We start from the raw sequence: 25044 nt of genomic DNA, 5'->3' as shown, positions 1-25044 counted from the left end.
TGTGTTGCCTGTGGAGGAGCGGGTGCGTCCTGCAAGCATCATTACCCCGTCAGAGCTTGTGCGCTTGCTCGTGGTGCAGCCTTCTTGCCTGTGCGGCATTCTTTGCATTCGATCATTGTATTTCACTAGAGCGTGACTTCTCTGCAACCTGGATGTTGGTGAGGACTACGCTTTCTGCTCAGGATTCCTTTTGCCGTGTTAGAGCAGTATATTTGCAGCGTATAATGCAGTATGTTTGCAGTGTATAATGTCTTAGCTACTGGAAGAACATACTTTGCAGGAGCGATTGTCTTTTGGTTTTGACCCTGGTTTTGTTCTGCAGAATTTAATGATTTGCAGATTCGGGCATGATTAAAAATGAGCCATAAACCGTGCGCGCTCTGGATGCTCAAAGAGCATGTGGAAAAGCGCATTCATCCCGGTCCCCACAGTTGCATCAGATTCAGCAGGTAGAATAACTCTGTGGGTTGCATATCTGGACTTTCACCTTGTTACGATGAAGTGACACGGACAAAGGCCTTCCACCTTCAATGCTGTGTTAAAGTTGTATTGATTTAACAATTCAGGCTCATGTTCTTATTCTGTGCTATTTGATGTGATGGATTTTTGTTGCCTGGCTTTAGAACATTCTTTTGTTGTGAGCATAAGAGCTTCTAAAAAGAATTTGTCTGCTCACCGTGGGCACACAGGGCTCCTCTCTGTCCTGCCATTATTTATATTCTTGTAAGGTGAGTAATGTTTTTGTTTCTGAGAAATCTGTATGTTTCTTACGCTTGTAAGCCTTTCAGAAATGCTACAAATGGTTTTCAGCTAAAGGATGAAAAGGAAGAAGCTCAAGTCTTGGTTAGGTTGGAACAACCAGAGAGAGTTAACCTGTAGCTGCCCAAGATATATTTGGGAAAAATATGTTTACTTTTGGAAAGTTTTGTTCAATAGTTGTGTATCCACTGTAGGGAGATGGAGATTATTATAAACTGCTGGTCGTGGTCGTTAGGAACGACCCCACTTGCCCCATGGTGACTTCAGAATGTCTTTCCTTGGACCGTATCGATAGTGCTGCCGAAGACAAATGAACGGGGTTGTTAGAGCGTTTAAGTGAAAATTGCCCTACCATTTTCCCTCCTCCTCCATTTACTCTTTCCTAGTGCTTATCCCGTGTTTACAAAATCTTGAGTCATCGCTCTTCAAAAAAAAAACAACACCATGCTGACATTTGGAAATTGTGCTTGTACAAGGTTTCATTGCTCCAGCAATTAAATAGTGTGCAACAAATGTACGTAAACTCCCACTGCATACTTTTTATATATTTATATATTTCTGTCTTTGCCAAGCCAGCGTTCACTTCTTGTTCTTTTGAGTTACTGAAGCACAGCTTTAACCTTTTCAAGTCAACTCACGGAGAAGAGAGAGGGAAATTTTCAAACTTTGGGCCTCACGTTGTGTTTGATTTCTCTGGTTGTCACCTCGCAGCTGAAGACGTGGCTGGGGTCCTGCAGGCTGTAGATAAACAGCCTTTCTGGTGTGCTGCTCGGTCCTGGTTCGTCGTTCCATAAAGGTCACGTTAAAATAGGAGGAAAAAACAGGCTAGCTGGGACTTATCTTAGGAGTAAGAAGTTCTTTGGACTGCTGATTTTTGGATATTCTTGCTTCGTTCTCTCTCCAGGAATACATCTTTTCTCCCTCGCTGAAAGGAGCCCATTGTGTAGCCTCCCTCCCAAATTCTGCTCATCACCCTCCTGCCTTTGCAACAACTGCCCCGTAGCTGTAGCACTCCGCTGGCAAAAGCAAGGCTGATGAGAAGAGGTCATTCCTTTAATTGGATGAACATCTGTCAGGGTCTTTACAGGTGGTGCAGTGCAGGGGAAAAACACGGCGAGGAGGAAGCCGGTGGCTGGATAGGTGGCTGTTGGTGGCTGTGCTCTGCTCTGGCACTGCCGCGAGACCTGTCCAGGTCAGCAAGGGGAGGGATGGGGCTGAGTTCAGCTGGCCTGCAAGGTACCGACCATCCCGAGAGCCCCCATCTGCTTTTATTCCTCCTCTCCCTCGCTCCCCAAGGTCGCTTTCATCTGCAGTACATAGCGGGGCTTTGCATTTTGCTTCATTAGAAGAGTTCTTGTTGAAGGGCAGCGGGAAAGAAGTTAAATACTGCCAAAGCTTTCTTGCCTCTGCCTTATTTTGCCTCGTCTCTGCCATAATTAAAGCTGACGTAGCCTGCTCGAAGGCTGCAGGGTTCCTGGCAGCTCTGCTGCCCAGCTCCACGTGGGATCCGTTAGCCACGGGGTGTGCGCCCTCTGCGATGCAGACACCGAGAAAATCAGTTGCAGGTACCCACATCTTTTACAAACAGAACCAGTGCACACCCATCCCTTAATTAAATCCTTAAAAACTCTTCTGTAGGAAGCCTGTCCTTCCCGGCCCAGGCCCTCTGAAGGGCTCAGGGGGAGCTGTGCACCTGCCCTGGGTCCCCACGGGTGGCACAGGTTTCTCTGAGCCTAGCGAGTGAGCAAACCCTGCTGAAAAGCGGCTGGGGAACCACAGCAAAGGCTTTGTTCGCGTATTTGACAATTGGAATGGTTTCAATTAGGAGACCGCTTCGCAGTAGCATGCGTGTGATGAGTTAGGGAAACGTGAGTCATGGAAAACCTGTCCTGCTGCTCGCAGCTCTGCTGGGGAGGGAGGGCGTCTGCTGGGCTAGCAGCAGCTTCCTTCTGCAGAGGGAATGCAAATGAAGGCCTTCAGTGCTTTTTGGGAAGAAAATAACCCGTGTGAGTACACGCAGCCGGTGTAAGAAGCCATTGTTTGAATTTGGTGTTACACGACAGAGCCCTCAGATAATTTTTGGAAATCTGAATTTGAAAGTTTGCTGTGGGAATTTGTGCCTAGTCGAGCTCTCCGTCTGGGTGTCACTGCACTCAGGGTAATCTGCTCGGAGTGACGGTAAGGACATAATCTTTAGTAATTGTGGGTTTGTTAGCTTTTGCTGCTGTTTTTTTTTTCTTTTTAATTTCCAGAGCACTGGGTGTAGAGCAGGTGGGACTGTAACATTGATCATAACGAGTAACTTAGGCTGGATCTTGCACTGCTCTAGCCTTTTCCCACATTTAATCTATTCAATAATTCAAATATCCTCAGAAGTCTCTGTGCCTGTACAGGCACATAACTTTTCTTTGAAGCTAGCACCTCCATCTAAAGCCAAAAGGGAAATTGGTATTTTTCTTCATTGCTAGATGCAATTCTTTGTTGTGTTGGCTGTCTTCTCTCATGGTAAATGAAAATACGTGCACATCCATAACACAGTACCTGCAGGATGTCCTAGTTCTGGCAGCAGCCTGGATGTTGTCCCTCCTGCGGCTGCCCTCTTGTTTGCTGAGTTCTCTCAGGTGAGAGTCACACAAAATGACCGTATAAACGGACGTATTACCAATCAACATAGTCCAGAAATACTGTAATAAAGCTTCCTCCCTCTTGGCTGCTCGGGAGTCCAAGGCTAACTATGCTACTGAAAGCCTCCTGGCTCTTCCTGTTGCTGTGTCTTGTTACACGAACTTCAGAAGAAGAAGGAAGGTCACTTGGTTTCCAAGATCTCTCACTTTTTCCTCCCTAGACCACCAGCGCTGGCTGCCACGTAGGATAGTCAGAGCTGGTGGGGCTCAAGTATCTGATAGTACAGTTGCTTGCCCTTCGGAAACTGAATTGAAGTTAACGAGCCCATCTCCTAGGACACAGCACACCCATCCGGTTAATGACTTGGGGCTGGGGGAGAGGTCTGTGTTACTCCTGATTTTGGGCACTGCTCGTACCAGCGCGTGCCCGTTCCCCACAGGGATATGCATGGGTGTCTCTTTGCAGCATTAAAGTTGCAATTAATTGTGCTTGTAAGCAGTGTGGTCTCACTCTCAGCTTGTCCACATAGGAAAATTGGCTAGCACGCTTGTGCAGAAACAGTGTAATTTTATTAGAAAGCATTAACCTCGTTCCAGGATAAAGTGACTGTACTTGGACGTGGCCGGTGCATTATCGGTGTGTTCTCCAGTTCCCTCGCCCTGGGAGGCTACAAAGGATTGATTGGAAGGAACAAGAGCAGTGTGAGAAAGCTGCTGTGGTGGTTTTAAACAACAACAAACAAATCAAAGCTCCCACAAAACAAATCAAATTATAGCAGTCAAAACACGCACAAAAAGCCCCCTGCTCCAAATCCATCGCCTGAGCCTCATGAAACTACAAGCAGCCGTCGGGCCAGAGGCTCCAAACACAGAGGGTCTCACAGCCTTGTGACAGCACTGCTGTTCCCAGAAGTTCATTTTCAAAGGTACAGCTAACGCCAACCTCTTGGAGATCAAACCCTAACGCACTACGGGCAGCGTTGCTCCTTTTATCCTGAACGTTTAACTATGGAGGCGATTGTCTCGGGGTTACACAGCAGCTGGGTTTGCTCTGGCTTGTGCCACGAGACTCCTGTGCCGCGATTCTCCTTCTCTTTGCAGCTCTTTCTAGGTAAAGCTGCCTTGGTTCAGATCCTTGCTTGTGGTGTCGCTATTGAAGATAACGATTTGCTTAAGGGTGTTACCTGGTGAAGCAAGCAGTCCTTGAAACGCTTGGCGCGCTATTAAAACATGAAAAAGCTATTGTGGTAACAGAGAGGGCAGAAGATGGGTTACTGATGTGCACGGGCAGATCTGTTGGGCTGTGGCAAAGTCCCGAAAACTTCCTTGGAGTGCAGAGCACCAGGTTGGTGTGTTTATCCAGTAATGCCAAACAGAAATGTGTTTTTCTGAGTAGTTTCTCTGTATTGAACAATAAGTGAGGTCTTCCAAGCTGTCTCCACCCTGGAAAAATTATTGAGGAAGGTTATTTAGGAAGGGATGTTTGTTTTTGTTTGTGTCAGTTTTCACAGGTTGCTGGTGCCTTTCTGAAGCACACGAAATGGAAAACAGAAACGGTGTGTTCATCAGACCCTGTGCAGCGCCTGCTTTCAGGCCACGCCAACTGGAAATTGTTGTGTGGGTCCTTGTGAAATAGAGATGCTGGAGGAGGCCGGTTGAAGTGCCGCGTTATACCAGCAGCGTTATTCTGTGTCACTCGCATCAGTCAGAAGGCTGCTTGGCGAGTGGCTGAAATTTTAATAGCAAACATCCCTCCAGGGTTTGTAATTTCCCAGACAAGATGGCTGAGCTGATAGAAACGTTTCCACCGCAGCCTTGCAGCAGATGTTTGCCCCGGTGCTGGTTGAACAAATGCTGAGCGTAATTCGTTCCTGCCTCCTCATCCTCTGTCGGAGGACCTCTGGGCTGGCACGGCGTGGAAATACGTGGGGTGGGGTGGAAATGCAAGCTCCTGGAAGGGAGGGTCGGTGGTTCCCACCGGGGCCTGCTGTGGGTGTGCCATTTCACAAGGAGCTCTGGGCAGGCAATTAACAGGATTAATTGGTTATTTGTATCTTCGAGTGTGGATATTTGTTTGCTTGCCTGGGCTTTTCAGGAGCATGGAATTGGCAGAGTGTTTCTTCGCTCCTGCTCGTTTATTTTTTTGGCTTGAGGACTTCCCTAGCTCCAAGTCTAGGTCGCAGTCGCCCATTTCACAGGAGGCTGGAGCTGTGATGTGTCCCTCATCGCCCTGCAGAGAGGCTGCTTTGGGAACCTGGAGCCGCTCAGAGCTTGCACAAAGTCCAGATCAATCTCTGGTTATTTTTCTCTCGCAGTGTTTTGTGCGTCCTGTGTGCCAAAGGGTGGGGAGTAGATTCAGACTCCTTCAAGTATGTGATCCCTCAAGATGCTCGTTGGCTTCTTGGGAAGGCTGCCGGGTGTTGGGTTACTGTCACCAGTGCAGGTCGACTTGTTGGGGGGTTGGAAGAATTGCAAATCTTCCTTGCTGCTGAGCCCCTTGCCTGCTCTGGAGACGTGAGCGTGTAGCAGTCACCTGCTGCTTACAGCTTGGCATTCTCGGACGCTGAGCGCTTGCTGTTATTTTTACACGGTATAAAATAAGCAATGTAAAAATCCTTACATGCCTGAGTTAAATGTCAGGTGCTCGTTGGGCCTCTCGTGTGTGTTTGTGTATGAAAGATTCATGAAATGTTTTCAAGAGATGCTAATAGCACTGCTGTGAAACCGCCACAGAAAAATCCAGTAAGCGATTCCGTTTTTATCGTGCTTCATTTTCTGTATCTTCTCTCTCGTTTTTATCGTTAGCACCATTTGCATGAAAACAACATCTGTATTTGTCTTAATTTGCTGCTTTTGTTTTATTCACACCTGAAGACACCGCTTCTTGTCCCGCTGTTGGTAGCAGCAAGCTGCAGCAACGTGGAGTGCCGCGGAATCCTCGCTGGGCTCACACCTATGGGAACGGCCCCAGTCCCTGCCAGGGACTTCAGCAGACACCCAGGCAATGGGAACGTACAGATAGGTGGAGAAATCATGCTGCTGTTTTACAAGCAGTACCTGCAAGGATGCACCAAAAGTAAAGAATAAGTCCTAGGGGAGTTACTGTGATTAGTTTAACGTGGGGGAGAAATGAGAGATGGAGTGATGAGGAAGTATTTACAAAACGATGCACTAGAAACTCAAAGCATGTTCTTAATGGATGTCATTAGATCCAGCATGGTAAAGTGATTTTAAAATGAGAAAACAACATTTGTGGTATCTCTTTTCCAGAGTTGTATGACATCTCATATCTCAGTTATCGCAAGAATGCTGCGTTACGTGTGTCGGCTGCCCGGGTGGTTGAACACACGGAATCAGAAGGTTGCTTGCACCTCGGGTCCGTGGTTTGCTGTTAGCAATGTCCCGAATCTGGTTGCAGGTGGTAGAGCAGGATGCTGCCAGCCCCAGAACGGGACGGACAGGTAGGGAAGAGTTAAGCTGAACAGAAAGGCGGTTGGGAGGTAATAACGTTGCCGTGGAATAACTTGAGGTGATGAATTGTTTGAAGCAGCAGATGCATTTAAGAGCTGAGATGGCTGTCACTGCTGTGATTTGCTCCTAATTAATGGAGAACTGCACATAAAGCTGAGAGCATTCTTAGGCTATTGAATATTTCATATGGAAAACACGGGGATTCTGCATTTAGAGAGGCTGTGGAGATGTCAACCACCAAGAACCTTCCTCTAACACATCGCTTTGGAAAGTACTTCTCCTTCGTGCCTGCCCCACCAAACCGACCGAGTGCGTCTCAGCAAAGCCCATTCATAACCTCCCCTGAAAGCAGCTACCTGCTGCAGCGGGAAGACCTCACACCTTGCTGTTTCCTTTGACTGTTGCTTACATGTGAAGGAAGCTTGTTAAAAGGAGACTTCTTTTTGAAGCTGGGAAATAAAACGCTGTGGACCTGGTGGTCTGAAGAACGTGGAGGTCTGAAGTGGGCACGTGTAAAATGTTTTTCTTTGTGTCCTTTGGCTGAAATTCAGCTTTCTGTTTTAGCAAATCAATATTCGTCTAAATTAAAACAGGTTTTACAAGAGTCAGATGGGTGCCTTATCCCAGCTGCTTCACTCCCTTTGGACACCAGAGCACTCAGAGCAGAAGACTTCCCCACGTTGAGCAGAGCTGGGCTTCTCCTAGCAAAGACTGCCTGTCATCATTGCCCAGCAAGTACATTCTGGTAGTGCCACGCCAGTGAGGTTTCCTCTGACACGCCGCTATGATCTTACACTGCTGAGGAGTTGACAGGAGCAGCGTGTTACAGCAGTGGTACTTAAACAGGCTGGGTAGCATCTCTTTATCTCTTCATCTCCGTTCCCTCATCACCCAGACCCTGCCAAGGAGCCCTGCAGGCTCCTCGTCGTGCAGCCACTGCCCCTCTCAGGCATCCCTCCCCTTCTGATACCAGAGGGATTGTGGGGAGGGACGAAAGGCAGAGCAGAAGGATGCTTTGACAAGCCGTGTGAAGGGAGAACTGACTTCATCTCGTCCTTCTGTGTGCCTTCTCTTCTGGGGTGACCAGGCTCTCCCCAGCTTCTGTAACAAGGGAGATCCCAGCCTGTCCCGTAACCGTGCTGTTGAAGACACAAGCACGCAAGATTTTGAGAGATTGTTCCAAAGCTTGGCTGCAGGAGAGGCTTTGAAGCACCGGAGAGGCCAGGGAAAGAAAAAAAGAGCAAGATAAGAGCCGGAGGGTTCCCAGACCGCTTTGCCACGTGATGGCAGCCTGGCCTTCCCACTGCAGGCTGCATGCGAAGGGGGCAGCATGCAGGGAAACCCTGTGCAGAAGTCACAAGTGTTCGGTGTCTGCAGGAAGCGTTAGCTTGTGCGATACATGTGGTCGTTTGCTGAGCTTGGCCCCGAGCCCAAGGGCTGCTAAATACCAGCCTTGCTTCACAAAGGGAAATCTTCCCCAGCTGGAGGGAGAGATGGGAACGTGGCCCCAGCGTGGAGCCACTCGGCGTTCCCCTCGTCCAGCTCGCACGTGCGGTGAAGGCAGCACGCCGAACATCCACCAGCAGCTTTGCTGGCACTGCGCTGTGTCGCTGGGTCTCTTCTTTCCGAAGAATTTTTTTATAGTGTAATATTTGGCTGTCATAAACCCAACGCTCAACGCACAGAAACCAAATGCAGCTCAGTCACATAGGAGGTGACATTGCTTCGAATGCTGTGTCTAAAGCCACGGGTTTGTTTTTTTTTGGGGGGGAAGTCTGTTCTTCCATTCTGTAGGGGGAAACTAATAGTTAAGCTAACCCAGCTACCACCAGGTTCAGTACAACAGCAGTTCGTGCTGCTGCCACCTTGGTGCTTCTCTTCTGGTGTTTCGAAATCCTGTCTGTGATGCCTTTTCAGATTCCCGATGGAAATGCTAGCATGTCTTTAAGTGGAGCCTCTTGTGTGGCACACTAATTAAGGGTACGTGTACCGAGTGGCAGCGCTTGTTGGAAGTGTGGGATGCTTCTGTAGTCGGTGGGGGTGCTGTTTGTTGTTGGTGTTGATTTTTTTTTTTAAATGCTATAGTGTATAGTTTGCCTTTTGATAAGCTTACCACGATTCATATTCCAGCAATCTGGGAAGCCTCATGGCTAGAGCTTAGCAGTTACCAGTCGAGTGCCCTGCCAGAGAGTGCGTAAGGATCACTATATTCCGGTAGGCTTCATTTTCTCGAAGGAGGCTGGCAAGTACTGTTGTAACCTCTTTGTTGCTGCTGTTCTTTTGAAGTTCTCAATTATAAGTGCTTCTCCTCTGGTTTCTGACACCTCGATTGCTGTGTGAACACAAGCCGCTAATTAAACTGATCACTCACGCTGCCTAGTGGCGAGCCTCGCCACGCTGCGCCTGTTAGACGCCTTAGCAGGGAACAAATGGCGTAACGCTCGGCGCGTTTGGGATGCCTGATCAGGGCCTCGCAGGGTTCCCGAAGCGCGTTGGCACAGCCCGAGTGCCGTAGCGGGGGATTTTTGGGGCCACACCATGTCTCTAGGGGCCACCTGTGCCTGGAGCTGCAGTTCGCTGGAACAGGTCTTGTGCAGAGGCAGCGGCGTGGAGGTGCCTCTTCCAACGCTGCAGCTGCTCTGTGGCATCCAGGGGGTCAGAACCTGAAATCTGAGGAATCATCAGGAGATGAGCCTGCCTGGTGGTGGGAACCCTGGCTTTTATTCCTGGTTCTGAGTGGCAGTTAATTCGGGGGTTGATGAAAATCATTGCCTCAGCTAACCTGTTCCAGCATGATTCTTCTCTGTCCCACTCCCCCAGTTCTCTCAGAGGTGAGCAGTGGAGATGGCAGCAATGTAAAAGGAGCTTGCTGCTTCACCACAACTGGCAGTGAGCTGAAAGGAGCGAGGTTTTGGGTCGGCACGCTCTGGGGAGTTGTCTGGGTGGGCTCTGGCCCTGCACAGGGAGGACAGGGCTGGCAGCAGCCACATCTCAGCTCTGGACTCAGCGTAGTGTGATTTGCAAGACCGCATGAGTCAGAGCCCGAAGTCAGACCACAAATTAACGGCTTTGGGGTTTTGGTCTTTTTTCTTATCCTTAGTTGTGAAGTTGGGATCAAATTCACTTGCCAAGGGAGCAGCAAGGCTTAATGCTCGCTGGAGACAGTGGGGCAGAGCTGTTAGGAATTAGCAATTCCTTTCACTTCGGAGCTCACTGCATAGGCATTATAGTAAGCTGCAGTGAATTGGTCTTTCTAATATTGCTTTCCAGCTCTTACCATTGTCTTTTAGTTAAGTTTTGCTTGCTAAGGATTTTTTTTTTCTTGAAAGAAAGAATTTGAGACTGGAAGGAGCAACAATAACTGAGAGATAAGCTGCTTATGTGGCAGCCCTTTTTGTGTGCGTGTGTTTGATGTCCTGCCTCAAGATTCATCTCCTCACATATCGCTCTGATAAACAGGAAGACGCTCGGAGTACCCCCCAGCCCTCCGCACTTAATCTAGAAAATCTACTGATTCAGAGAAACGTTCTTTGAGAGCAGTAAAAGGAAAACAGCTGTTGAGGGATCAGATCCAAGAGAAACCAAGTCTGCTTAAACTCCCGGCTTAACAACAGGGATGTCTGTCTGAGAGAGCTTTTGTTTGCAAGAAGTTGGGTACTTTTTGTCCTGGCTCGGACCAAAGAGGAGAGCAGGAACCTGCCCGTCTCACACCGCTGTGCCGGGATAAAGTTTTTTGGTGATAGGCTTGGTGGTCCGGGCCAGCTTACTTGATGCTTTCCAGGTGCAAAAGGGGTGGCTGTGTTCCTCTGCCTGGCTTGGTCAGGTGTTGGGTGTCCTGCAACAGAGGTTTTTATTAAGAGGTTGGATTTGGGCTGTCTGCAGGCTGTAATCAGGGCTCTGGCAGTTCTCACCATGGACTAGCCCGTCGTGAGGATAGCTGCGGGAAAAAAGGGCAGGCACATTCTTCTGTTCCCAGGTGATTGCGTATGCACTTTCCTCATTAGCACAGAGGATTATTTTGTGTAATTTGTTGCCTCCTGTGTCATTTTTTGGTATTTTCTGAACGCCGTCGGTTTAAATACGACTTCAATAAACCGTCCAAACTCAGCAGCTCCCCTATGGGTCACGAGCTGCAAAGGGAGGAAGCTGTATGTCAGAGGAGATAACGCTCATGTTTGACAAGCCAAGCCTTGTGTGATTCATCACAGATGTGTTTGGGAAACCTAAAACATCTGTTACACGGAGATGTGGAATGCAGGTCAGCCTGCAGACACACCAGCCTCTGATACCGTGCTGCTGCGGCAGGGTTGCCTTGCTGGGGATCCTCAGAACCGAGTGGCCTTTGGTTCTTATTTCTGTATTTAAATGAAAGCAGAATTATGGACTGGGACATCCGAAACGCAAGTGGCTCACGCTTTATTTACCTACTGGCTCTTCTTGCACTATCAGAGCAGGAAAGTCTCACCAAATGTTCAGAATTGCCATTGTTTGGCTTTGGTTGGTTTTGTTTCCTTGCTATTCTGGTTCACGTTTTGTCAGTTGCCCAGGGGAGCAGTGGGGCTGGCAGTGCAAGCCATCTGTGATCTCTGTCTGGAGGTGAAACAAAACACACTCTTTGGCAAAATAAAGGGAGAAACTGCCTGACATCATGGGGAAGCGCTGCACCTGAGTGGTGTCAGAGTCTGGTCACGGAGTGTGGAATAGGGGCAAGCTGGTGTCTAAGCCTGGTAGTTGTGAATCATAAAGTCATTGGGCTCACCCGTCTGACTCCTGGGGAGCTGCGGGGAACCACCAGGGACTGAAGGTTCTTCCCAGACCATCCCCAGGGTGCCCCGGAAGTGCTGAGCAACATCACCCGTTCAGCCTGAAACACTCGCCTGCTTGTGGACAAACTGGTGAGGACTGGAGGCAGCTGGAACTTCCCTGGGACATGGCCCGGGCTCCAGGGGCTCCTCAGGTGAGGTGAGCCAGGAACTTGCACCGAGATGTAAGCACTACTCCATTTAAAACCACCTTTTTAGGTGAGTAAAATGACATCCAGCTTAATATCCATATGTAATATGTAAATATCCAGCAGACCACGAGAGGAAATTGATTATGGAACACGTCTGCTTCAGCTAGCGAGGGTGTGGGGTTTTAGTGCCCCTCACCTGTATTCTAGTGAGAGAAAACCTCTCTTGTTCCAACCAGCCCAAACCCATTATTTTCTGGTGGCCCTTGGGCTGTGGCAGCAGCGCTCTGGTGAGCCCGAGGCATCCGGTGGGGTGTTGCAGTAGTGCAGGGTATTGATCGGAGGGGACAATGAGCTGGGAGCGGGTTGCTTTTAGACACACATTTGTGGTGGTTGCTGTGAAGCAGCCAACCACCAGGAGTACACCTAAAAATCGTGGCATGGCTTGCTTCTGTTTCTACAGTTGTCGTCGTGCAATAACAATAATAAAAAAGACACAAACATAGCACGTGAATACCTCACTGAGGTGCAGGAGGACTGAGTTCTCAGCTGAGTGTTAGGATTATTTCTTAATACTTGGCTAAGGAATTTCAAACTGCTGCTGTCCCTTCATTTTGGCTGTCCCTATCCCCACGCACTCCCCATTTGCAAATTGATCTTTGGTTTGAATTGATGCAAGTTGACACGCGAACCACAACAGCAAGCAGTCTGGTTGGAGATAAAATCACCCGCGTCTGTCCGTGTTTTGGGGTTGCTTTGAATGGCTCGTTGTTGTGCCTGGTAATTTTCAGCCTGCACAGAAGCCATAAGCCAGCAGCAGCGCTGCGGTCGGAGGAGCCTTTTTCATTCTCCGGCAGCCATTACGTGCTGCCGGTACAAAAACATTTTTTCTTAACAGTCTTTTCCTAAGCTCAAAAATGGATTTCCCTCCAGCCACTGTCATTCAATTATCACCTCAGGAAATGCATGGATATAACGGATGATCTCTTTAAAACATCCTGCAGTATTCCTCCCCTCCCATCCTTCATTTCTCTCCTCGCTCCAGTCATTAAATGTAACATTGCCGATGTATATTTTATAGGGTGACCCTGACGGCTGTCGCTTTGAGGATGTGCAGAGATAATAAGATTGTGCATGTAATGAAGGGCAGATAAATAGAAAAATGTTTACGGGATGGAGTGTGGCCGTTTTAACAGCTTTATGGCTTGCTTATGCACGCTTGTTCTCCCCCTGTGCGCAGCCACGTGAAGCACCACCGGTCCCTTTGCTTGAAATGGTGGAAATGTGAAGCGTTAGAGGCATCGAGCAGAGGTGGTTTTCGTCCAGCACCTGAAGCCTGGCAGTACGCAACCACACAACGTGATGGTTGAGCTGGTGGGAAAAGAAAGGCCAGGTAAAGGACTGATGTGTCGGTGCCTGGCGCCTTCACCGAGGAAAGCCCGTTCCTTGCATCATACTGTCAGCTTTTCCAGGTGAACAGGGCTGGAAAAGCGCGTGAAATACAGGACCTATGGTAAGCTCTGCTCCAGAAGCTTTTCCGAATACCCTGCATTTAATTCATCTGGGCATTTCTCCCACCCTCCTGATGGTGCCAGCATCGATAATGAGGGCTTCTGGCTAAGCAGGGCAAGGTGCCGCTTGGGACAGCCCTGGGCTTTGTGGGTTGGAGGACGGAAAGAAAATTGCTGGTTCGAGAAAATCGGAACTTCTCCCACCTCTGTGAAAGCAGTTCAGCCCTGCTCCTCAGAACTGTGCTGGACGTAGGTCACCTGGCCCGGGTGCAGTTGTTAGGGGTAGTGCTTTGAGCATCAGGGTAGGGAAGAAAGGGAAAAAAGAGGAATATTTGCATTTTCTAGGGGAAAATAGGCTCTGTGGGACTGGGACACCCTCGGTGCTGCGTGGCGAAACAGGAAGGATGGGGTCGGTGAGGAGAGGAGGGGCAGAAATGGAATGGCTGGAGCTCAAAGTGGTCAGACCCACGAGGATCTCCAGAAACTTGGGTGCTACGAAGCACAAAGGGGCGCTGAGTAGAAAGCAAATCCTCGACAGATGTGGATAAGGCAAGCAGGTGCTTAACTCTTTCACTGTTGTGATAACCTCTTAATTGATCAAGCTCCAGAGAGAGCCCTGCCAGGCGTACCTGGTGATGCCGGCAGCAGCTACGGGGTCCTGGAGAGCTGTAGCTGACGCTATCGCGGAGAGGATCTAATAATTAGTAATGGATGCAGCCAGCAGCCTGCGAGCTCCTCTGGGGATTAGGGACTCTGTTGATTAACAAAGAGGAGTCTCTGGAGGAAGAAGCTGTAATTGCAAAAGCTTTCTTTTCATTCTGGCGTGATGTACAGCTGGAGAGGGTCAGTGGCTTTTGCCTGCAGCCGAGGTTTAAAACAATGCAGCGGCGTGCTCTGCACTTGGTTTTGCAGAACTGTTAAAGCTTGTACTTAAAGCCCCAAAAAAAGAGAATTGGTCGCCTAGATCAGGTAGCAAGGGTACGTTCCGTAATACGCTAATTACTGTATTTCCTGCTGGCATGTACAGCCTGAATTGCAAACACTGGGAAAAGTCAGCAAATGAGCCACGTGAGAACCATGAGGTAGATGTGGCGTGGAGCTGTGGCACCGACGCTTTCCTCAGGCTTTGGCCAATAACATTCAGGTTTCTCTGGGGTCTGCCAAAATAACAGTCAGGAATGAACCGACAGGAATACCAGATGGAAGGAAAGGGCAGCTTGTAGTGAGGGCAGGAGGAAAGCTGAGCTCTTGGGGAGCAGCCTGCCTGGACTGTGCTTAGTAAGGATGGATTTAGCTCCAATAACCTGCTTTTGGGTTATGAAGGACTTGTAGAGCCTAACGGTCGCTGGTGGACTGTTCACGTGGCATGAGGCTGATTGGTAGGGTTGTACTTCCCACAAAGGATTGATCTTGGCCCATTTATTAATCTTCTGCCTCTTTGTTTGCATACCCTATGTTACAAAAGGGTGTGCTGAGACTTAATTTGTAGGTACATCGCTGGTTTGTCACCAAAGGGAGGATGCTCTGCACTGCTGGAGTCCTGCTGTGTTACTGAAGATAAATGCTGCTTGCTTCTGTTTTCTGACGAGAGGTTATTTACATCCTACCAGGTGTATTTCTGTCCTTTGCTTTTCCCTAATTTGCAGTCCCTGTTCACTGCCTCCTTTCTACTTTCGCTTCAATTACTCCGTGTCCATTCCCGTGCATAATTTTATTGTAGGAGTTGGGTTTAGTTTGCCCTCTCCTGTTACCTTGACTTTTTTTTTTAATTATAATTTGTTAATGAGGGCAAGTATATTCTGTTGGGAGAATTTCAGAAGCGATCCGTGTGTTTAGGTAACATTAGAAATGAAATTATTATATATGCGTCGGCTGCCTGAAGAAAAGCCAAACTGGTAGGAGATGGAAGCTCTTCCTGTTCCCGGTCTGTAGAGGGCCAAGCAAGGTAGCAGTGCTCAGCTAGCAGGAACGATTGGAAATCACAAAGCTGTACAGGATTGCAGGTTTTTTCCACAACCAAATGAAACCCAGAAGCTACAGATGGAGCCTCAGCTGGGTTCCCAAGGAAGTCTGTGCCTGTTCCTGTGTTGGGGGTGAACTGACAGTTTGGCATAAGATCCCAAGGACTTATCTGGGGTTTCTTAAACACCGATATCCTCCGCTGCTTCCCACTTGGCCAGACAGTTTCGTCAGGAGTTTGATATCCAAAATGAACCCGAGGAGCTTATCTTGGTGTTTGCAGAACAAGAAACAGATTACTAGGACAGCCAGTCTGCTCCTAAAACTGCAGGTAGAGCTCTTAGCAGCGACCAGGCAGAGCCAGCTGCGTTGCCGTCCAAAAGATAAAACACCAAGCTGCAGATAAAATACCGAGGCTTTCAAAATGTGCAAGAGAACCGAGACCTGCGGGATGTTCCTTCGAAAGCACCACGCGATTTTTAATACCCGCTTTGTAGCGTCAGTAAAATACTGCTCGGGTTTTAAAAGTCCCTCTTAAAATTCAGTAATGTTTCAGATGATGCAGTGCTCCTGTGCGCCGAAGGTGGGCATTAATCAGTGCTACTGAACAAGCTGCTGAGACTTATTGCTTAATTAGAACATATGCAAACCCATTTGTCACAGCTGACAGAGGCACCCAGACCGAGCGCACAGCTGTAAAAACGCCGGGGCTCGGCCCTTCTGAACTGCACCTCGGCGGTGTGCTTCCTCGTCCCTGCCGCGGTTTTTCAGTCCTTGAGCTCTTCTAATCCTTGCAGCTTTGGGGCACGGAGATGTGCGTGACGGTGGGATCGATCCCTCCTGGGCTGTGTCGGGGTCAGGAAACAGCTGGGCTGGGCTGCAGGTGTGTGCTATGCAGAGCTGTGTGTGCATGGGAAGCCCCCCGTCTCGATTTGCCCCCCGTCTCGATTTGCCCCCCGGCACACAGACCTCTGAGCAGATGCTGTCACCAGCACGGGCCAAGCCCGGGGGCTCACTGCACGAGGAAGGTGCTGGAGACTCTTTTCACCACGGGGCCTGCGTTGAAGTGGCCTGACTGAACAAAATCTCGCTGCACTCCTGGAAGATGGTGAATTCATTACGACCACAGCTGGACAATCTGTTCCCCTCCACCCTGCCTGCCGGTAGGGCCACTGAAAGGACTTGTTGTTTACCTCTTCTGTTTAATTACAGTCAAGCTATCCCCCCCCCCCCCCCGATTTTTTTTCCTCCTGACAGTGTTAGGCTCTGGGGAAATTAACCAGCAATTATTATGTTTGCTCACTCTGTTCTACCATAACAGATACTTGAAGGTAAGCTGATGCATTCGTGCTGCAGGAGCGGGCTGCTGCGGCGGGGCTGGCGGGGCCTCTCCCAGCAGCAGCGAGCACACAGTGTTAATCCTTTGTTTACCTAAGGCAAGACTAAACACAAACACAGGGCACAGCTTGTACTGTGTATTTTACATTTGAAAACTGCTGATAAGAAGTGAGAAGGCAGGGCAGGCCACGCTCTGCCTGCTGGCAGTTTGGGAAAGGTGGGGAAGAGTTAATGAGGGCTGCCCTGGTGTCCTGCGACATGGCTGCAGAGCTGGGCTGAGCTGAGCTGCTAAACATTTTAGCAAGGTGAGGGCAGGGGATGAAATTGGTGGGAGAGGTCAGAAGGGTGCCCCCGTGCCAAGGAATTAATCCCGGCTCCAGAGCTGGACAGCATGGGAAGCCGTGCCGCTGCCGGAGTGGATCTGAACCATTCCTTTCTCTTTAGAAATAATCCCCAGCACAGATGTAAAAGGAGATGAAGCATGACTTTCTTCTGTGTACCTACAACGTGGGGTGAAATGGCCTTGGCAGGAGAAGGCAGGAGATTGGAGGAGCTGTGAGCTCCCGATGGGTTTCAAAATAGATGAAAGCTGAACCTGGCGAGGAGCACGGCCCCTCTGTCGGGAGCCTTTGGGAGCAGGAGGCTGGCTGTCCTGGAGGGAAGGTAGCAATCAAGTCCTGAGTGAGGCTTCCCACATTGCTTTATGTGGGTTTGATAAACCACTTGAGACATTTAATCAGACCTCAAAGCCAAAAAATGGAATTGTGTTGGCCGAAAAGACAACAGAGCTGCTCGCCTGTAGGGTGGTGCTGGAGCAGGCTCGCGGGGCACCTGGTGGTGGTTTTCCTTCTGGATACTGGATCTCAGTACCTAGAAGGGATGCTGGGACCCGGGACCCCTTCCTGCCGGGCCTTGTGTCTCAGCACCAACACCGGCAGCGTTGCTGGAGGAAAGGTTTGGGGGTGCTTTGAGGGGCACTTCGGTGAGCACTGGCGTTGCTCACTTAGACCTGTGTTGAGCGTTGCTTTAGTGGGGTGTTGGTCCCAGAGCTTTGATGCAACAGGGGCACATGCTGGTTGCAGGCAGGAGAAGTCGTGTTCCTCCTCCTCCTCCTCCATCAGCCAAGACCTCTCCACAGGTAGCGGTTGCCTCAGTGGTCTCCTCCCTTCCTTAATCTATCTCCAGAGTTGGGCAATGTTGGGGGGTCTCAAGTTGGGGATGTAGCGGTGCAGCAGAGATGGTTCGGTGCGCTTTACCTCGTGTGGGTTTAGCACCCTGCGAGGCGCTGAACGTGTCGGATGCGAGACCTCGCGGAGAGGTGAGGGGAGCTCGCCAGGAGCCAAACGATCATTACAGGCCATTCATGTCAGCAGCGTTTATGCTCCTCTGTTTGCTTGCAAGCAAAAACAGCAGCTAATTTGCAAGGCTGCCTTTTGTAAAAGGGCCTTTTGATCAATGCTCGCCTGTGTTAATGTTTCAGTAGGCTATTGATTTCTGCAGCAGCTTTTGTTCCCTGAATTTATGTGCGATGGGTTTTGGCGGCGCACGCTCTGCATGTTTGATTAACGTTCATTTGACTTCCCTTGCAGCGAAGCTGGGAGCTGTTTTCCTCCCTGTTTGGAGAACCAAAGCTCTCCCGACACAGCCCTTTGTGCTCGAGCTGCTGCCACCCATGCAGTCACCAGGACGTGTTTCTAATCCTTCCAGGCTCGCTCCACTCCAGCCTTTAATCCCGTAGGTAGACAATGTAGTACCAGATAGCCAGGCGGCTAAGAAGAGCTGGCGTGGAGTTTTTTCAGCGTAGCACGTCTGCCCCGTGTGTATCACTGCCATTTTCTCTCCGTGCTTCCTCTTTGGCTTCTCCTCCTCCGGCTTTGTCAGAAAGTTGAGTCATTCGCTGACTCACATCGCTGCAGCAGGCTGCTAATAAATTAAATATTCTCTGGTCTTTTAGCGGGTTCGGATTTCAGAGATGTAGCAAAATTAATCGTTGAATTCAGCTTTGGTTTCAGCTTTATCGGCATGGTTGTGAGCGTGGTTTTGAGAGGGTCTCAGGGGAAAGTGTAAGAAGTGTTGTGTTTGTGAAACTAGCGTTTTTCTTAAATATTTACCATTTCTTTTTTTTTTTTAAGCTTGTGTTACGATTCAGCGCATGCGTTAGTTGTTAAACTCCCCTTGGGACCCGATGGGTTTGCGATGTGTAAATAGAGCTCCAATAGGTTCCCACTTCCTATTTTATGATGGGAAGAAAACAGATTGGTTTGCACTCTGCCACTGCCATATGTCAGAGGACACGTTAATTCACTGACATGAAGACAGGGGATTTACTGACTTGTTCCTTGGTGCTGACACCTGAGATCTGATAGAAATGGATGGATAAACTGCCTGCTGTCGTTTCCAAGAGACTTTCTACCACCGAAAATCACTGCGTGAGCTTTTCTGCAGAGCTTCGCCTGCCTCCTGGCGCAGGTCGTTGCCTTGGTTTGACAAACAGTTTTGCTGGTGGACTTTGAGCCCGCTTTTAATGAAGCAAAATGGCATTTCTAAAGCAAACACACGGGGCTGAGCACGCAGCAGGAACTCCGTGTTCCTCCTAGATCTGCCACGGCTTGAGTGCTCGTCGCCAGCCGGAGCCTTTGAACATCTGCAGCCTGTACCCATTTCCCTCCTCGGTTTTAGAGTATCTTCAGAAAAAGATTGATTTTTTCGTTAGGGTTTTTGTCCTTCAGAGTGTAGAACTGGGTGTAAGGATTCATTTTCATCACTTATTCCTCCCCGCCAAGCACCGCCCTGGGTAGGGTTTGGTGTGAATATCACTCAGGGTCTGCGGTGGAGCTGAGCAGCATCAGTCCCGGTCTGTAGCGGAGCCGATTAAAAATGCATCTCCGTGCCTTTCGCCAGAAATCAGAACTGCGGTTGTGCTCTTTCCTGGTGCTTCTATTTTTAAATTAGGCATTGATAAAACTCTTAAATGTCAGCAGTTAACGTCTAGAACAACATCCTCCTTTTGTCTTACAAGTGTTTCGGCGTTACAGATGTTAGTTATGGCTGTAATTGCTTATTTGGGGCCCTTGGGAGAGTTTGGATTAAGGGTGTGTCTTTATTAGAGTCAACTTGAGTGATCTGCCCAGAGTAAAGGCTGCAGGATTTCCCCACAGAGAGCGGGCTGAGGTTATGTTATTAGATCACATACAATGCAGTTCAAAGGCACCCTTTTTGTGGGCAATTCAGGTATGTTTGTTCTGATGTTGATTTTCAAGGGGCTGGTTAGAACTTCTCCGTTTCCTCTTGCGACTTGAAAGAAACAACACCTTTTTACCTTAGAGGCAGACAAGTCGCCAGGAAATGATGGGGTTTCAAAGTAAGAGAAAAGAGATTAAAACCACATGCTGTTCTTTGGTTCGGCATCGCATCCGCTAGTTTGAATGGCAGCCGCTCCCGTTTTTGAATGTAAGCCAGGTTCATTATGCTATGGAATTATCACTCATTTCTCTAGGTGAGCTCTTTTAACTGCTTAATTAATTTAGATGTGGGCACATATATTCAAATTAAAACACGATTTGCTGTGGTATGGTTGAGCGTTACGGTTATAGGCTTCTGCTGAACGTGTTCTTATTCCAACTTTCAGCTCCTTAAGCAGCAACCTGTTATAATACCTGTACGCAGGATGTAGGTTGGCAAAATGGCTGTGTCAGTTTGCATCAAACCTTCCTCCTGTAAATACCAGAGAATTGGTAGCAGTTATCAGGGTTTTGTTCTGACAGCTACTGAAGGACGGTACCGGTGTGGACGCAGAGCCTCCCATGTGTGCAGGATGCTGCAGCAAAGCAAGGGCACCCCCTTCTGAACTGCTGAGCCCAGCAGTGCCAGCAGCATCCAGGGCAGGCCGGAGACCTCAGCACCCCCCCCCTCTTTTCCAGTGGAGGATGAGGAGGTAGAGGGGAGTGAGGAGGTCCTTACATGCTTCTGTTCCTTCCCTGCCAAAAGCAAGCAAAAAACAAAGAGAGGTTTTCTGTTGGATCTAAGGAATTCTTTTGTCTGGCTGAAATGCATCATGAAATACAGAAACACACGTGCACGTCTATAGAGCGAAAGGAAGGAAAAGAGCTGACATGTCAGGCTTGCGTGCCCTCTAACATATTGCTTCTGTGTTCGCAGGGAGAACTAATCACCTTCTATTACTACTGGAAGAAAACCCCTGAAGCAGCAAGTTCTCGAGCCCACCGTAGGCATCGAAGACAGGCTGTGTTTCGGAGAATTAAAACTCGAACTGCTTCCACTCCAGTCAACACTCCCTCCAGGCCCCCCTCCAGCGAATTCTGTAAGTGGAAGCTAAAAGCAATGCATTTGTCTTTGTTTAGATGCAGGGAGCAACAGTAATGTAATGGTGCTGTACCTTCGAGTGAACGCAGCAAGGAAATGGAGTTCAGGCAGCTGCCCTCTCCTGTTCCTGTACGATTATGCTGGAATGTGGTAGGCGGCTTTGATCAGCAGGTGCTGTGTACTGAATTGTCTTGGTGTTGTGTTGCACTTTCTCCAGGCCTATTACAGTAATGGGAATGAGAAAATGTAAAAAGAAGGAAGTCCCATCCCTTTTCATCCTTACTTGGTGACCCGTACCTTCCGCTTCATCGCGGCCTGTGCTGCAGTCAGCACTCCTGTATGGTAATGTGTCTGAGAAGTACTTCGGCCTTGATTGAAGCAGAAGGTTCTAAACAAAGAATAATTACCCAAAGCAGTGAAATGTGCAGTGTTGCAAAGGATTATGATTACTGATGTCCATATGGATACATCAACTTACACCTTTATGTAAAAGGATGAGGTTACCCCATGATTTCTAAGGCTTTCTATGAACTAAACCCAGCACCTCCTAAAGAAAAAGGGACTACCTGGAAGTCCGGGGTTGGCCCAATTTTATTAATATGGGAGGTAGAGGGTGTGGTGAGTAAGGCGGGACAGAGAACTGTGGAGAGGGTAGTAGTGAGGTAGTAAGAGACGGCTATCAGCTGCTCTGTGCTGAAATTGATAGGATTTATTGCTGATTTCTGTGCACACAGGTGTGGATCTTGACTCTTACCAGCTTGATCCAAGACGCTCAGCACTTCATGGGCTGAAAGGTCCCATCCGTATGCAGCTGACTGCAGAACGAGAATAAAAATGAATTCAGTAAAAGAAACCGAGTACTAGCCTGATGTTAATTTTGTAGTCAAGGTTTAAACACCTGTGAGAATGAACATAGGAACTGTGGTAGTGCCAGCAGCTGCCGTTATTAAACGGACCTTGTGTTGATCAGAAGGGTAATGAGTTAATGACAAGCACTGGTGGCAAGTACTGTAACTCCCTGTAATGTGCAGGTATGACAAAATATCCTCTCAAAACCTTTGGAAAAACACTATTCTTGCATCAAGGACTTCATCCCTAATTAAAGATGTGAACAAAAGAAGCCACACATCAGAATGATATCCTAGGCAGGGTTTTGTGCTGTGAGAAATTACAGATCCATTCCATTGTGAATTTATAGCAAGTGGCTAGAAAAAGGCAGTACTCTCTATAAGGAAGGATTTCCTGGTGAGTTGTTTTAGAAGATGAGGAGGGGTACAGTTTTTGTGGTGACTGCAGATTTTCAGTGCTTCAGGTGATGCCTTTTAGCTCACAGCATTGTAGTCAGATAATGTGTTGTACGCTGCTTGCCACTAAGGAAAGTGGCCCTGGCCATATTCTCCACTTCAAAACACGACATTCCTGAGATGTAATTTTGCCCCTGGTTACAACTCTCAAGAAGGCTTGCAGTAAGAATTGGAAAGCTGGTAGTATCCTTATGGTACCTCTCATCCAAAGGAATCACAATATGTTTTGCAGACTGGTACGTTATGTGCAAGCATCATCTCATCCACGCACTGAACACATGGAGTTCTTGGGTTAAATATAGCTGCTGTGTAAGAGAGTACAACAGCAGTCCCCATCTGATTTAGAAGATGAAGTTTAAAAACAAAATAAAAAAGAGAAAAGCAGCCACAGTGTCTGTCCGTGAAATCTAATAAGCTATGAGTTAGATACAGAATTGTAAATTTGAGTGGTTTTAGGTGCAAACCTCCTTTCTCTCGTAAACTGTGCTTTAAGAACACAGCTTCCCTCAGCAGCACGAACAGTATTTGAACAACTTAATTGGAAAAGTATCATATAGTGAATCAAAAGTTCTGTGAATTGTATCATTTGGTGCCTTCCTGGAATGCTTTTTTAATCTGTAGGCTGACCAGCCCTGGCCTTGTTAGTTTGCAAAATCTGATAGAACGGTTGTCCAAGGCAGGGTGTGTGTGGGAAGTCAGAGACTTGAGGCAAGAACTGTCATTATATTAATGTTTATTTCAGCCAGGTAGGCACAAACAGAAGATCATGCTGAATCTTTTTCTCTCTTCTCCCCTTGTTCTTTACTTACTCAGTGGACTTGAGCTCGGCCAGCGAAGATGACTTCGACAGCGAGGACAGCGAGCAGGAGTTGAAGGGCTACGCCTGCCGTCACTGCTTCACAACCAGTACGCACCTGACTCATTGCTCTATTTCCCTCCCCTCTGCTACCACCTATCTAACACAGGTTCATCCAAGCCAGAGCAGTTCTTGTGCATGTACAGATGTTCAAAAAACAGGGTTGAATCAGCTAAAAAATGCAGCATTTTTAGCAGAGTTAACCATGATTTACCATCGCAAATTACTATTGCAGTGACAGAGGAGAGTCTTGGGAAGTAGCCATTTAGACAGTAAAACCTGCTACTGTAGAGAGAGTTCTTTATATTACGCCATTTGTGATGTAGCAGATTGACACTGAACTGTGACTGACACACACAAAACGTAATAATACTGCACCAGTGCTTTCTGCAGTAGCTTCGTTCCTGCAAGTATTCCTGATAAATGGGCACATGGGGGGAGCCCCACGGTAAGGGAAGGGAATGAGAAGTTCACAGCTTGCTGCTCTTCCAGAAACCATAGCTTTGGAGAATGGTAGCTGCCTGTTAGTTCCCAGGTAGAGCAGATGAGACTTCTTTCTTTGTTATTTTCAAAGTTGCAGTTGCTTAAGTAAACAAATAGTTTTTAAGTTGAACACTGAAGGAGATAGGTGCTGGAAGACAGACTAAGCCTGCAACAGGACAAAGTTTACTGGAGGTTTCCAGAACGTAACTGCCTGTAGAAAAGCAGATACTTTTCTAAGTTTTTGTGTGCCTTTTTTCTTTGCTCCTTTTTTCCTTCAAATGACGTAATTTGCTTGTGCTGAATATCTAGTAGATGGCATATTTCTAAGCTGTCACTTTTCCTGCCCCAAGCCTCCAAGGACTGGCACCACGGTGGTCGAGAAAACATCTTACTGTGCACCGATTGTCGCATTCACTTCAAAAAATACGGAGAGCTGCCACCCATTGAGAAACCCGTGGACCCTCCACCCTTTATGTTTAAACCTGTCAAAGAGGAAGATGATGGACTTAGTGGAAAGCATAGCATGAGGACAAGGCGGAGTCGAGGCTCGGTACGCTTAACATCTTTGGTTTCTTCACATTTCAGCTTCTTGTGTAAAGAGGAGCTGTTGGCTGGAGGAAGGTGGTCTGAAACGACCCTTGTTTCCTCTTTCGTGCCTGTTTGCCATGGCAAGTGCCTGCTGCTGGGTTTGTGTATGTGAGGGTGGGATTTGCTCACAGGATGAGGCCGAGGCTTTTGTTACAGATTTTGGGGGTCCTGACAGAGGTAAACCCTTGGGCTTATTTTAAAGGAAGACCTTTGAAAACTTCAGTGCTACTCATGTGGTCCCACTGGAGTTAGTCTCTTGCCTGCAGACAGCTGTCGTTGGCTCCTGTGGTTACTGTGCTCTGTCACAGCGGTTTTACTCGGTGCGAAATGCCAAGATCCTTCCTGTGTGCAAGTCACTTGTGAGAACTTGGATGGCAGCTCTGTTTAATTTCATGTTTGCTTTGGGTTTGGGGTGATGGCTTTTGTTCCTTGCCCTCCCCTCTCCGTTGTTTTGATCTTGCTGATATGACCATTGCTTCTAAATACCTTGTGAGGCTACGCAATCAGGTACGGTTGGCTTCGTTGGTTTTATGGTAGCCTGTCATCCAGAAAACTGCTACACTGGGAGGGGAGCAGCATTAATTACTGGATAGACTTCTGGATAACAGACTTCTTTTATGGAACGTTAGGGTTGCCTCCCACCTCATCCTGTGTGTGTATGCACACTTACAAACCTGTGTGCACATTTTATGAAGAAAATTTAGAATGCAAACAGCAGCATCTGTGGGAACGTCTTTATACTGTTCTCGTGTCTCGCAGACACTGCTAAATAAAATACCCAGAGCTTAATGTCTTTGTGTAGGCATATTAAGGATTTGCCTCTTCTACTTTGAAGCCCAGAAGAACTTTCAGGGAAAAACTATAGAAAGGTTCAGGT

At 48.2% G+C, this 25044-nt stretch overlaps 1 protein-coding gene and 1 long non-coding RNA gene across 10 annotated transcripts in view; one reads left to right on the top strand and one right to left on the bottom strand.

Annotated features, from left to right (window-relative positions):
• RERE (arginine-glutamic acid dipeptide repeats) overlaps positions 1-25044 on the top strand; it is a 228678-nt gene that overhangs the window by 190477 nt on the left and 13157 nt on the right. For all 9 annotated transcript variants that reach the window (XM_035344932.1, XM_035344929.1, XM_035344927.1 and 6 more), the window contains 3 exons: positions 20772-20934; positions 23054-23146; positions 23930-24129. In XM_035344932.1, the coding sequence (XP_035200823.1) occupies positions 20772-20934; positions 23054-23146; positions 23930-24129 (456 nt within the window). The remainder of the gene's footprint in view (positions 1-20771; positions 20935-23053; positions 23147-23929; positions 24130-25044) is intronic.
• LOC118177312 lies at positions 1109-24453 on the bottom strand. Its single transcript, XR_004755758.1, has 4 exons — positions 24341-24453; positions 13969-13974; positions 11710-11718; positions 1109-1119 (listed from the first exon to the last, which is right to left on the bottom strand). It is a non-coding gene; the product is annotated as an uncharacterized LOC118177312 (long non-coding RNA).

This window comes from Oxyura jamaicensis, chromosome 21, assembly GCF_011077185.1.
Source record: "Oxyura jamaicensis isolate SHBP4307 breed ruddy duck chromosome 21, BPBGC_Ojam_1.0, whole genome shotgun sequence".
Taxonomy (NCBI): domain Eukaryota; kingdom Metazoa; phylum Chordata; class Aves; order Anseriformes; family Anatidae; genus Oxyura; species Oxyura jamaicensis.
Note: the sequence above shows the minus strand (reverse complement) of the source record. Positions and strands in the feature narration are given on the sequence as shown.